Below are 13634 nucleotides of genomic sequence, written 5' to 3'. Positions count from 1 at the left end.
AAAATAAGTTACAATTGTACGAGAAGGACATGAATGCAGCACAGGATCAAACGTTGCAGGCAGTGCATTTTTTTTCTTTCGCGGGGAGAGCAGACTGGTCACCATGGGAGACGGAGACTGTTGAACCTGCTTTTGGGATGTACCACTTTATCGAGGGGCTCTAACTTATAATAGGATAATTAGCTTGACTTTCTATTAACTAGAGTGAGTTTTACTTTTTATAGCAAGTTTCAGGATAACCTGGGCGCTGAGAAATTTTATTAAATCATCTGTATCTGACAATTTAAAACACCTTATTGCCTCTGCGGTAATGGTTCAGTCGGTAACGGTGGGACCGAGGTACGGACTAAAAGTACGGGACTGTAAAGCTCTCTGGCGAGTCAAGCCGTGAAGACAGACAACGCTGTGTGTATATGTTTTAAAACCCTGCCAATTCGGTTTTTCTTTACAACAGGAGACCATCGAAGTGGAGAGCAAAAATGTTTTCAAGTTAGCCGCATTCGCATTGCAGGTAAGAATGAGTTTTGTCGCAGCCTTTTTCCATGCTGAAACGTTGTCACTCACCCCAAAATGTGGATGAGGGCGGACGGTCGGGGCACGCAACATTTGAAAACATTTGTCTCTTGGGGGGTGCTTTTGTCGGTTAGAGAAACGGAACCCTTTTATATTCAATATGTTCTCTTAAATGAAAATGGGCTCCTGCTATGAAGTAATCTGTGGCCCCGGGCACTGGTAAAATTTCATTCTTAAAAAAATCGTTTCTAGTAAATCGTGCAACGTTGCTTTTATGCAGATTTTGCAGATGGCTAACATTAGCACACTTGTCAATTTAGAAAGCACTATCTTACCCCCACTATAATAGCTTTACTAACTTTGTAATTTTCCCTTTGTTTTAAGGAGGCCAAAGGAGATTATACCAGGTAAGAAGTTACCATATATCTATATTATAACTTCAAAGACACGTTGAAATTAAGGTTTAGTTGGAATAAATGAAAATATAGTTATTTTTCTTTTCACATTAAGTTGACTTCTCACAAAAATATCTTACGAATAAGAATCAAAGGGTTATCCTGATACAAAAACATTATTGAACTCATCTGCAGCTTTTTGTCTTTTTAAATGACATGTACTAACAAATATACTATTTAGCTGTGTTGGCAGCCAATTCGATATGCTTTCTTGTGGTTCTCTACAAAGAAGCGGAGTTTGGTCAGTCTTCAGTATATAGATTTTTAAAAAAAAATCTTTTTTGTTGTTGGACCTTCCCACAGTTAATAATTGCTTAGATTTTGCTTGTGACATTGAACTTAGCCCCTGCTGGCTCACTGCCATCCACATGGCCCACAGAATGCCTCTAAAGTCAGAACATTCCTGTTGCTGTATCACTAAGGCAGTGTTTCTACTTTAAACATGCAGTTCTTTCTGACATGTTGAGATTACATCATCTTTTATTAAATGTCACGTACCCTGATGCGTGCAGCTTAAGGGACACATGTACACATAGTTTGTCCGATGACTGGGGTGAGATTCTGTACAGAACCACCCCATATTTTGCTCACTTGTGGTGACATTGTTTTCACACTTCACCTGGTTCTCAGACTGGACCTGCTAATAAGGTATGTTGTTTTTTTTTTGCACCAGCCCTAGGAGTAAAGGGTATTAGTTAGCATTAGTAAACACTGCTCGGTCTGATAGAGTGAGTGGGCAGACTGAGGCAGCCGAACCTGTGTAGTCTCTGTTCCTCTAAAGGCCTTGCTGTCCATTATCCAAACACAAAGATTTGTGCACTGTAAGGAGTAGCGCGCGTGTAGCTTGAATGGTGATATATGCAATGCTGAAAAAGCAGTTTGACCTCATGTCAAACCACTGCCTTTTGTTCTCTTGCAAGAAAGAAAAGCACCACTGCAGCATCTACTCATGCTCATTAGATGATTGATGTACAAGCACAGTGACCTGATAATTATTTGTTACAATTTATTACAGCTTCAGTGCAGACTTAGCCCTCAGTGTTTTAGATTGAAATCACTTTACTCTGAAGTGAAGTGTGCACCGTGCAGGGTGAACTTTCGCTTTGTGTGGGTGTGGGGATAGGCTGTACTTTGTCCTGCCTCTGAAAGCACAATAAAAGACAACTGGCCAACAAATCTTTTGGAATCAGCAACAAGTTTTTGCTCTTACTTTTTTTTTTGTTGGCATATAGACTGTCCCGCTGTGTCCGATTATGGCTTTTTGACATTAAGTCGTTAGGTAGGCTGTACACTTGTTCAGTTTCACCTCACAATCATTATAAGAGTATAATCTGTTTCCTTCCTTGGCAAAAGATGTAGAAAATGGCAAAATAAAGTTGTCTTCTCCAGACTTTTGTCATTTGAGCATAGCAGCTTTACACCCTAATATCAAATGCCAGTATTGAATTGGCTCTTCCCTTGCTATCCTGCGGCAGTATTTCTCTTCCTTGTCAGTCATCTCCTTTATTTCTTCTTGTTAGAAAGAACAGGCCCAGGAAATCCCCTCATGAGGTGCATAATATAAAAGTGCCTCCTCCTCCCTGTATCAGCAAAGGGTCCTGAAGCAGTAAGATTAGCTGTGGAGGAGTCAGGGAGCTCTCTTCTTCCAGCCAGCTGCCTTAAGAGGGATGAGCCAGACCCACTGTCCAATTGCAGACAACTTGGCGTCAGGGGGACTCACTGTAGTCATGTTATTGTGGTGGTCTAGGCCAACCCCCTGCTGTGCGTTGAATTAATGCGCATTCAGGTTTCTCATTGTACTTGCACCGTGCTTGAATTCCCTTCGCTCAGTCAGTATTGTATTTTACACCACAGCACTTATTTGCACTTTATTGCTATTGCTTTCACCACCTCCGGCTACAAGCAGCAGCTGAGTGCAACAAGTTGCAGTTGTTCTCTGAGAGTTTGGGATTAAGGAAGTTGTGGGAAATCACTCAATTGATTTATGTCTTTAATTATGCCTAAAGAGCCACTGGGGGATTTTTTCCACTTTTATAATTGTAATCAGTCTCAAACACAAGCTTCAGACACTTGTGTGCTCCAGTGTAAATGAACAACTTCTGATTTTAAATTAGCTTGAGTGTGACTTATGTTGAAAATGTACCACTCATGAACCAGCATTACACCCAGTTTTTGTCCGCAGTTCTATTTGCAGGTGTAGCCTGTAGTTAGTGGTTCATTCTCAGCAACCAGCTCTCTCATTGTGCTTCCCTCCGAAGTCACCAAGTCTCAGCCCTGTGGAATAGCTGACACGAGTATTATCTCTCCCACACTGGGTAGGCTGCACTGGGCTGGGCTGTACCGGCTTTAGGAATGGCCCCCACGCTGCAGGAAGATAGCAGACGTAGTAATGAATTCCAGATTGCTGACACGGCAGCGCGGCTGCAGAGTAGATCACCCCAACAACTCCGAGGCCCAGCTCCCCATAAAATGTATGCCATCAAACGCGCAGCCAAGTGCCGTGGCAGCAAAACCCAGTCAAGCAAGGAGAGGTAGCTACAGGGAAGAGTGATTCAAGTGCCTCTCTGCCCTTGCAGAAGCTCACTCTTGTTTTTTGTTTAGTAAGCTGGTTCACATAACTGGATCATTAGGGTTCTGTCGTGCCACATCAGAGGATGTTAAATTTCATTAGGTTTTCAATAAGAGTTAAATTGATGTCCGTAAGTCAATTTAAGGTCAAAGGGCTATTAGCTTGAAATCATCCAGGGGTCTTATTTTGTTGTATTGAGGTAATTGTTATAGACTTAGCTGAGGATGTACAAATTGCTTTATATTTCATATAGTCTGACCTCCCCACTGAAGGCCAGTCTGGGTGGCAGAAGGTTTTTTCTAACAACACTAGCTGGTCCAATTCTTTTCAACACAAGCAGAAGCTGCCAAGTGTTTTTCAATGGCTTTTGTTCAGATCCTCAGTGAACTGAAGCCAGAGCTGTGGTTGTCTGACAGAAACTATAAATCCAGTGAAATTGGATTTACTTGGAAGTTTTTCATCACAAACTTCGACAGTGACAAACACAACAGTTAGTTTGTTCGGATGATATGTTTTTTTGCTGTTTTTACGACAAGAGTTTCAGAGTTTGCAGGATAGAGGAACTGTAGATGTTGCTTTCATGATGTGGGACCTTTAGCTAACCTGCAGTGACGGTTTAACAATCTACCATAGGCATTTCATGTGAGATAATCATTATTTTACAATTCACAGGATTACAGTGAATGTCTGGAAGAAAATACACACTTTTTCATTTCTATGGCTTTACGCAGCAGGATATTTTAGAAAAAAATCATCTGGTCCAACGACACATAGCACATTACTCTGTTTCATTATTGATTTAAGCCTAAATTCAGAAGTACTGTGTGGAAATATAAGTGTACCCTTACAGCTGTCATAGGTATTTAGAGGGTAAGTAGCAGCCCGGCTCTGCGAATCAAGCCACTCATTAACTGATAAGCACCTCTATAAAAGCAGAAGTTTTTTCAGTTTTCTGGTTTGGAGCATTCAGGTGTGTGTTAACACAATGTCAAGGAGGAAAGACATCAGCAATGATCTCAGAGAAGCAACTGTTGCTGCCCATCTATGTGGAAAGGGTTAAAAGTCCATCATTCTACAAAGATAGAGAATTTTCACAAATAGAAAACATTGAAGACAGTTGCCAATCTTCCCAGGAGTGGACGTCCCAGTAAGTTCACCCCAAGGGCAGACAGTGCGATGCTCAGAGAAACTGCAAAAACAGAGCTACATCTCAGACACCACAGGCCTCAGTCAGCATGTTAAATGTTAAATTCATGACAGCACAGTTAGAAAAAGACTGAAGAAGTATGGCTTGTTTGGAAGGGTTGCAGGAGAAAGCCTCTTCTCTCTAAAAAGAACATGGCAGCACAGCTTAGGTTTGTAAAGCTGCATCTGAACAAACCACAAGACTTCTGGAACAATGTCCTTTGGACAGATCAGACCAGAGTGGAGATGTTTGGTCATAATGCACAGCAGCACGTTTGGAGAAAACCAAACACAGCATATCAGCACAAACACCTCATACCAACTTGGGTATTGATCTGCAGCCACAGGACCTGGACACCATACAGTCATTGAGTCCACCATGAACTCCTCTGTATACCAAAGTATTCTAGAGTCAGATGTGAGGCCATCTGTCTGACAGATAAAGCTCAGCTGAAACTCATTCATCAGCAGGACGAAGCTCCCAAACACAGCAGCAAATCTACAACAGAATGTGTGAAAAAGAAAGAATCAAGGTGTTGCAAAGGTCCAGTCAAAGTCCAGACCTCCTTCCAATCCCATTGAAACTAAGCCACATTTAGAAGGTGAATGTGCAAAGATTGAAGAGTTTTGATTGAGAGTTTTTGTTAAGTAAATAATAACACTGTATATTATGTTTTTCAGTTGAGGTTGTAGTTGTAAGACCTGGTGAGGACCAGCTGATGTTTTTATTATGACCTCATATATAAAACCTTAGAAATAAACAGACGGCATATTATTGTGGAGAACCAGCATGAGGTGGCTTTCAGAATATTTTTCTCTTTGGAAAGGCTCCTGATAACTTAAAGGCTCTGCGTGTGCCTTTGTAAATGAGATCTGGCAGGACATGAGTGAAAGTCAAGTTTAGTCTTGGCAGGCTGTGCTTCTCTTTATACCGTGTATAAAAAAGATTAAAACAATACCCCGACACTGCACCTTTTCTGAACAAGGTTTGCAGATAGGATTCAATGCTGCCGTGCCTTAAGATGGAAATTCAAAGCACCCTTTGAAAGTTCTGACATGTGGAGAAATATTATAATATACACATTTTTAGACTTTGGCTGGAGATTCTTGTGTAAACATTTACCTTTGGTGTCCACATGCTGGTACGGATCTCTTATTTTAAGATCGTAACAGGACATTATGGTTCTCTGACTGAGATTCTCATGTACAGTAGAACCTGCATTTTGAACATAATGTGTGTTGGCAGATCATAATCAGTCCCGGTTGTGCTTTAATGTGACTCTTTTTATTTATGGAGAAATAAATGACTGTTTCCAGTCAAAGCAGATCTGAAACACAAGGATTGTGAATAGATGTGTGTCTTTGTTTGTAAAGTTTTAATGTATCTTTGTGTTTTTTCAGTGTTGAGACTGCCACATCAGATCTGAAGCAACTTCCAGTCCTGCCCACCAGAGTACTGAGGGAGCATCCATCTCTCAATTACTGGTAGGATATCTGAGCTGTTGAGATCCCAGAAAACCAAAAGTATGAAGGTGGTAAAGGGTGGATGGGTTTTTCCCGAGTAGTCCTGTAGATGAAATAGATTATATCTGGGTTATTGGGATAATCACCTATTTTTGGAACGGTATCAGTCAGTACTCATCATTATTAACAGGATCTGTTTGAAATGATATTTTGGCTCTTTTGAAGTGGGATAGGGTGAGGTACTTATAAGTAGAGTCAAAGTTTTACTTGCAGTACAAAGCGATCAGAGTCTCAGTTTAGAAAATCAAGGAGGATTTCTGATGGGGGAGCTAAGCTACCAGTTACTGACAAAGGCGCCACAAAAGAATGAATTTTCAACATTTTAGACATGTCAAGTTTATGGTTCAAGTGAATTTATATATATTATTATATAATTTTATAATATATAGTCACTTTTGCATCAGCCTTTTAATTTGTCACTTTTTCCTCCACTGGGGAATGCCCATGTTGCTCCGTGTCACTGCATTGCATGGCTGCCAAACGTATCCTGCAGCTGCACAGCTGTGACTCTAAGCTGCATCAGTTCAATCCTGAAATACCAGTGAAAATGGATGGAAAAGCACAAACATGTACCATCTTTTAAATGTTTGCCAAAGTAATGCCCAGAACAAGGCTATCCAGCAAGTCTGACACAACTTCTTACTGACTCAGCTGATCAGCTTTATTTCACCCCTTTTATTCATCATTATTAAGTTGTTGTCAACTCAAACATGTACACAGGACATTTAGCAATCCTCAATCCTTGATAAGCACTGTTTGCTGTACTGTTTTCGTGTACCCAGTGTTTTTTGTGCTGATGTTAGAAGGTGAGAACAAGGTTCCTTGTTTATAAGTATGTGACCTGACCTGGGAAAAGATAGACACTACATGGTGCAGCTCTCAGTTCCTCATAGGCTCCTTTGATCAGCCATCTTTAGCGGTCACCGATCAGATTTTTTAGAGCCAATATAGGTTGTTAGCTCTTGGTTGCTGACTGATCACAGCACCTTAAGTATACGCTTACGTCTCTGCTGTTAAATCTTCTCAGTCGTCTATAACACCAGTTCCACAAAGCAGAGACTTCCACAGAGAATAAGACCTGCTGTAACATGGTGATGCTTTTGCTTCCGATTGGCTTACTAACTAGTGACTGGACTGTGTGAATTACATTCACTCATTAGCCCTAATAAAACACTGGGAGGTGCTGGGAGCATCTGATTGTCTGAAGGATTGCTGTCTGTGTCTCTTTAATCCACTTTTCTGTCGCACTTCACTGCTTGCCTCTTCTCTTGGTCATCTGAGGCTGCTGCTGACTCTGTGGCAGATAAATCAGTTTTACATTCTAATCAAAATCAGAGTCTTATGGTGCATGGATGAGTACATCACCACTCATCTGCGTCTGTCTTTACGACTGTTAGACTGCAGTGGGTTGTCAGTGTCACCGTGCTATTAAGGAATGATTACAGTGGGAAGTAAATGGGATCCTTTTTGTAGGGTTGGTACGTAGATGAAAGCCATCAGCTGGCCAGTGGGCCAGACTGCATTTTCTGCATGAGCAGACAGAATGTGCGTCAAAGAAAGGGCCCACTCACAGAAATCCCTCAGTAGCCACAATGTGTTACACTTGAGGGGTTATTCATTAAATGTTTTATTCTTCCATCCACAGTGAGGACAGAGTGATTGAACATTACAAGAAACTCAAGGGACTGACCAGAGGACAAGCAATTGTGCGGTAAGTTATCAAAACAAGTGTTATATTTGTAATAATGCTAACATAGTTGTGCTCTGTTCTGCCTCTGTTATCAAAGTTCTATCTTCAGAGCTTACTCCAGGTCTTTCTCTTCAGCCTCATGTGTCTGTACCGTGGTGCCTGTTGTTATGAGAGGTGGCTGTCACCACGCCAGAATGTGTCATTAATTAAAAGAGGTACTCCTCTAGTCGGTAGCCTGCCAGCTTCGGAGGGTTGTTTTTCCCAGGACCAGATGATTTGTGCCCTTGAACTGATCAATGGACTCTCCCTCCCTCTGTCACAGCCCTGAAACAAATCGATCTGCTCGCCACTGCAAATGACTGTGGTCTCTCTGACTGTAGCTTAAATCCCACTCTGTGTGTTGTACTACAGCCACAGGCTGACAGTGATGAGGTGCAAGTTGCTGAATTGGTGGTAACCTGTTCCTCTTTCACTGAAGGTTTCTGGCCCTGGTGGAATCCCTGCCCACATATGGAGTACATTATTACCCAGTGAAGGTAACAGCAGCGCCCTGAGTCATACAGTAGCTTAACCTTTTAACAAGCATATGTCAACAATCTAAACAGTCTCTCTCACTCTGTGCTTGGTGCTGGAGTCGTTTTTTTTTTTTTTTTAAATCTTTGCCACAGCTAAAGCAAGATCACAATCATTCCACATTTTTTGCTTTTACACTCATCTGACTCTGTCCTACCAGACCTAATTAAATTGTGATGTCTGCGAACATCAAACAACAGTGTTACAAAGGTTTCTGTCAGGCTTGCAGAATTTTTAAGGCCATTAATGTATTTGATCTCTTCTTATGTTGATTTGAGCCTAATGGGGTAATAGCTTTGTTTTTTTCATCCTCCTTCTTATAAAGGTAACTCTAATGAGTGTGTCTGTTTGTGTGAACACACTTTCAGGACAAGCAAGGAATACCGTGGTGGCTCGGAGTCAGCTATAAAGGCATCGGCCAGTACGATTTGCAGGATAAGCTGAAACCTAGAACGGTAGGTCCACCTGTTTTTACAACTGTTTTTGCCTTAAAGGTCTTTAAAATGATCATTTGAAAAGAAATGCATTTGGTACCATATCGCACCGTTTGATCTACTTTCATGTAGTTTTCCTTTATTGCTGTCAGTGTGCTAAGTGATACACTCCTTCTGGAACTAATTTTAGGGTGTGGAATTTATAAATAAAATTGGCATGGTTTTCTAACAAGTGACATTTAATGCTCAGACCAGACGACCGTCAGATGAACGTATGCAACGGTTGGCACCTGGGAAATACTTTAATTTGCAGTTGAAAACACAGCTGCCAGCCCCACATATCTTGTTAGCCGGTTAATGATCCATCCGGACTGTAAATAGGTGTAATTAAGACCCTGGTTCCCATGCCAGGGGAGAGAGGAACACAGATGGGGAAAATATTTTGGAGAGTCACTGTGTACTCAGTGCCTGCAAGTCTATACGTTTAAGAGCAAATACAGGCGGGAACGATACTCGGAAAATGTGAATGGAAATTCGCAGGCATTCAAAAGCATCTTATCTTATCTAACAAACCTTATCTTCAAAACATGGATAAAAATGCTAATCTTGCCTATTGTATGTTGTACCTTTGCATATTGTAATTTAGAAAACTTAATAAGCAAGTGACCCAAACAAATGTTTATTTTTCCTTGATTCAGACTGTATTAAAATGATTTCTTCAATCAAATGTCAAGCTCAAATTTTAAGGCTTAATCTGCATGAAACAGGACTTATTTAGATCTTATCGTGACTGTCATGTTATGGTCAGTTTTGTGAAATATGTCTTGAACAAAAAAAATCATCCTTTGGTGCCTCAAGTTTCCTTTCTGTGAGAAGTGTTACTTAATGCTTCCCTAAGTGAGCGTTTTGTCACCAGCCTCTGTCATTAGGCGCTCCGTAGCTGTTGTTACATGGCAGCAACCTGTTGATATGGCAGGGTGTGCTGGCACACTGAATACCGGAGCATTAATGGGCACCGGAACAGCAAGCTTCTCCCGAGCTCTCTTAGTGGAGGTGTAATTATGTTGCTCCGTGGGAAGCTGCAGGATTTAGGGACTGGGCTTGGCACCTTGCCAGCCGGTTGGGTGCATATCTGGAGTTTGGGGACAGTAGTGAAAGTGTTGGGGTGCTTGAGGGGTTCATCAAAACCCGGCTGCGCTTCCTCAGTTTACTGGTGAGTGTTTGCTGTTTAAATGACACGTTTCGCTGGTTCTGCTGATAACTGGAGGAGTTTGCCTCCCTTTTTGTTTTTTCTTTGTAATGAGACCTCTGTCTTGACAATGCTTTCTGTCTTAGCCCTTGTAATAGGCCCAAGCCATCCCTCCTTGCCCTCAGCCCAGCCCCTCTCAGCATGCTGCATTCTTTATGGTAATCTGTGTGTGTGTGTTTTGGTGGGAACACAATTGCTCAAACAATAAAGGACACTTAGTTAGTTTGTGGGGCTGAATTTAGCATTAGTACTAGTGGGAGGTCAGTTGACCATCAATGCAATTTGTTGTACACTTTTAATTTTATAGACAGCACTGTGCAGAAGTTTACACTCTTTGTAATGGGAGAGTGATTTTAAAAAGGATAAGCTGCTTTTATTAATCGATTAACAGCAAATGGAATATAACTAGAACAAAACTATTTGATGAGACCATACTTTGGAGGATGGCTGTGAGTTTTGAACAGATGTGAAGCTTTCCTGTTGAGTGATGAATAGAAAAATCTGGAGGGAAAAGATTTTGTCCACTACTTTGATCATCTTCTTCAGATGGATGCCAGTTTGATCTACCCTTACTGAAAAGCCTGGAACTCAAAGGGCCTGTATCCCCGCTGTGTTTAAGAGAAGTGACACGTTTACTGATGTGAATACCCTGTCATTTCCATTATGCCTAAATATTTAAGAATGAAAAATGGTGACTGAGGCGCTCAACAAATCAAGGCTTTTCTTCCTGTCTTCCCCCTGTGTCCCTTGGGCTCTCTCAGCATGTTAGGGGACAGTCTTTTCAGACCACTTGCTGGTCCACATATATGATGAGCCAGCAAAACCAAAACAGATCTTCAGTTTCTCATAGGAGACAGTGTCAGCCGAGCATAATGATAGCACGATGTAAAAAACTTTTAATGAATTTTAATGAAAAGTGAACAGGCCTTCTCCTCAGTCACTTTTATTCTCCTAAAACTCTCATTTCAAAACAGAAAGTTCCTTCCTGTTGTCAGCTTTTCACAACTCTAAAGTAATGTGTCATGCTGTGGAAATGTACAGTACTGCCAACCAGCCAGAGCTGGTATGTGATGTGCTATGTGAAGGGTGTGGCAGATCTTTTTTTGTACGGGCATGTGAGTCAGGTCCTCTGACACATTTTCATTCACGTATGATTTTTTATTTTTTTTTGTGGACTAGTGGCCCTGGGGGTCCTTGGGTTGTGGGTGTGAGCTGGATCTGAACAGCCTGATCCCATCCGAAACCACAGGCATTTCTGGCAAACTCCCACCCTCCTGTAATTAGACATTTGGCAAAAACAAGAGCAATGTAAATGCAGAAGACACATTAATTTAGTGTGCTGTTGTGTTTCCTGGTTTTAAGAAAATTGCTTATTTTAGTATTTTCTACATTAGAATTGTGTTGGCGTGTCACCAAAATATTTCTTGCGCTGTTTCCTCTTTAAGAGCACTGCTTGTAGTCTTGTGACTGTGGAGTGTGAGGTGTGTCACATCACTGACATAGTTTAGAAATGGGCCCCAACAGCAGGCACATGAGTCCATTAGTTTCGTGTATGTGCTGAAACACAGGAGTGGAGTTTCTTCAGTGGGAAGTGTGTTTATTGGTAGACTTCTTTAAACCTGTTGTTATTATGTAAATGGTGCAGAGTGATAGTGAGCAACGGGTGTGAATTGGTGTGTGCTGCGGCTCATTAGGTACATTGCTCTTTGTTTCAGCAGCAGACTGAAGTATTAGTCTCTACAGCATGTATAATCATCCACCATGCTGTGAGCTTGTGCCCTCAACTTTGTTATTAATGATTAAAGTATAGTAGTAACATATTTCTGGCTCATTTGTTTAGAAGGGAAGATAGCTGTGGTGGATTTGGCTACACACCAGTGCTTTGTGTGGCACAGTTTCAAAAGCTTAGAACTACCAGGATAATTCAAAGTGTGAGTGATGGGAAGTAGAGCAGAGGTTAAATGTCTTCAAACAAGACAAAAACCAGCCTGGCAAATACCTGTGTACAACCTGCTCATCTGGTCTGACTGAAAAGGAAGAGCTTTACATGGCAGGAAGAGACTGAGAAGCACAGGGCGGGCAGCAAGAGCTGCCTGTGACGTCAGAGGGGAGGGGGGTGGGTAAGGGGGCGTGGCCACCTCAGCTGAAACTCTTGCAACACCTATCTGGCTCCCTGAGAACAGACAAGAGAGAGTATTGTTCGAGGAAGCTCTAGCCCTGTGGGAAAGCCAGAGTCAAAGGATTCAATACAAACCTAAGAGAATTCCACAGGGACCTGATAAGCGCAAAATACCTTCTCGGTAAGCCGTCTAATTGTGTTCATCAGTTACCTGTTGAGATAATTTAAATAGTTCTTACTTTTCATGTTTTACCGTCCTTTCAAGTGTTCCTTGTTGTTCTGTTATACCTTAATATGTAATGTATCTGCTGCAATATATAGATAGATATATGTACAGGCAAGTAGTTAAAGATAGTTGAAGCACTATAGTTGGGAGGTTGAGTATAAATTTTACTAATTATTGTGTCGACTAAAATTTCGTCATCACGCCTGTCACAATTTTTTTCTCATGGAATGTGTGCGCTGTGTTGTGCTCCTGTAGTTTTCACTGCTCAGATTCTTCCTCTGTGGTTGTTACACGATAAAACAATGTAAAAATGTTAATTTAATTGAATTTTTCTAAAGTGAGAGCAGGAAAGCGCTGTTCAGTGGCAAGTGGCTCTAGATCTGTTCAGTTACCAGAGTATGAGTGAAGCAGATGTTTGATTCTGGCACAGAGAGAAGTAGTGCCTCTGTCCTCCTCCTCAGCAGAGTCAAATGAGAAGCTGGCTTGCTGCCTGGCACAGTTTTGCTCTCAGCAGTTGCAGCAGTATTATAATTGCTCCTGTGGTAGCCTGGACTTACACCTCACTATCTGGTCCACTAGGTCTCATTCATGTCTTTTGCTGTTTTATTGCACGTATTGTAAAGTGTGCTAAATTGTAGGCCGCAGTGGCTTAAACAAAGCAAGTTACTTTCATACCTGCCTACTTGCTGTTTTGTCTTTTCTGAGCAGAATGATGTGAATGTTTAACAACCTTTACCTATCAAATATCTTTCCTGTTTTTGTGCTGTTAATCCACTATTCAGCCAGTAGCCTGGCTTGTGTACTCAGTAGTGTTTGATGACTTAAACCACCCCTCCCCCTTTTCTGATGAACCGTCTCTTTCACAGTTATTTCAGTGGAAGCAGTTGGAGAATTTGTACTTCCGAGAGAAGAAATTTGCAGTGGAAGTAAATGACCCGCACAGGTCAGCAGATAAACCACCTCCTTTATCTGAAGTGATCTTAGGAGGAGCTTTTCTTGTATTTTGAATGTTTTGTGTTTTACATGTTGAATTTAATTAGGATTTAGTAATAACTGTATTATTAATGAGAAATAATTTATTTTTAATTTTTATATTT

At 41.3% G+C, this 13634-nt stretch overlaps 1 protein-coding gene across 4 annotated transcripts in view; it reads left to right on the top strand.

Annotated features, from left to right (window-relative positions):
- frmd4ba (FERM domain containing 4Ba) overlaps positions 1–13634 on the top strand; it is a 42646-nt gene that overhangs the window by 21613 nt on the left and 7399 nt on the right. For all 4 annotated transcript variants that reach the window (XM_072382829.1, XM_072382830.1, XM_072382831.1 and 1 more), the window contains exons 6-12: positions 455–511; positions 898–920; positions 6124–6207; positions 7892–7957; positions 8415–8472; positions 8878–8964; positions 13404–13480. In XM_072382829.1, coding sequence (XP_072238930.1) covers positions 455–511; positions 898–920; positions 6124–6207; positions 7892–7957; positions 8415–8472; positions 8878–8964; positions 13404–13480 — 452 coding nt within the window. The remainder of the gene's footprint in view (positions 1–454; positions 512–897; positions 921–6123; positions 6208–7891; positions 7958–8414; positions 8473–8877; positions 8965–13403; positions 13481–13634) is intronic.

This window comes from Leuresthes tenuis, unplaced genomic scaffold (genome assembly GCF_036924035.1).
Source record: "Leuresthes tenuis unplaced genomic scaffold, fLeuTen1.0.hap1 SCAF_3, whole genome shotgun sequence".
Lineage (NCBI taxonomy): Eukaryota > Metazoa > Chordata > Actinopteri > Atheriniformes > Atherinopsidae > Leuresthes > Leuresthes tenuis.
Note: the sequence above shows the minus strand (reverse complement) of the source record. Positions and strands in the feature narration are given on the sequence as shown.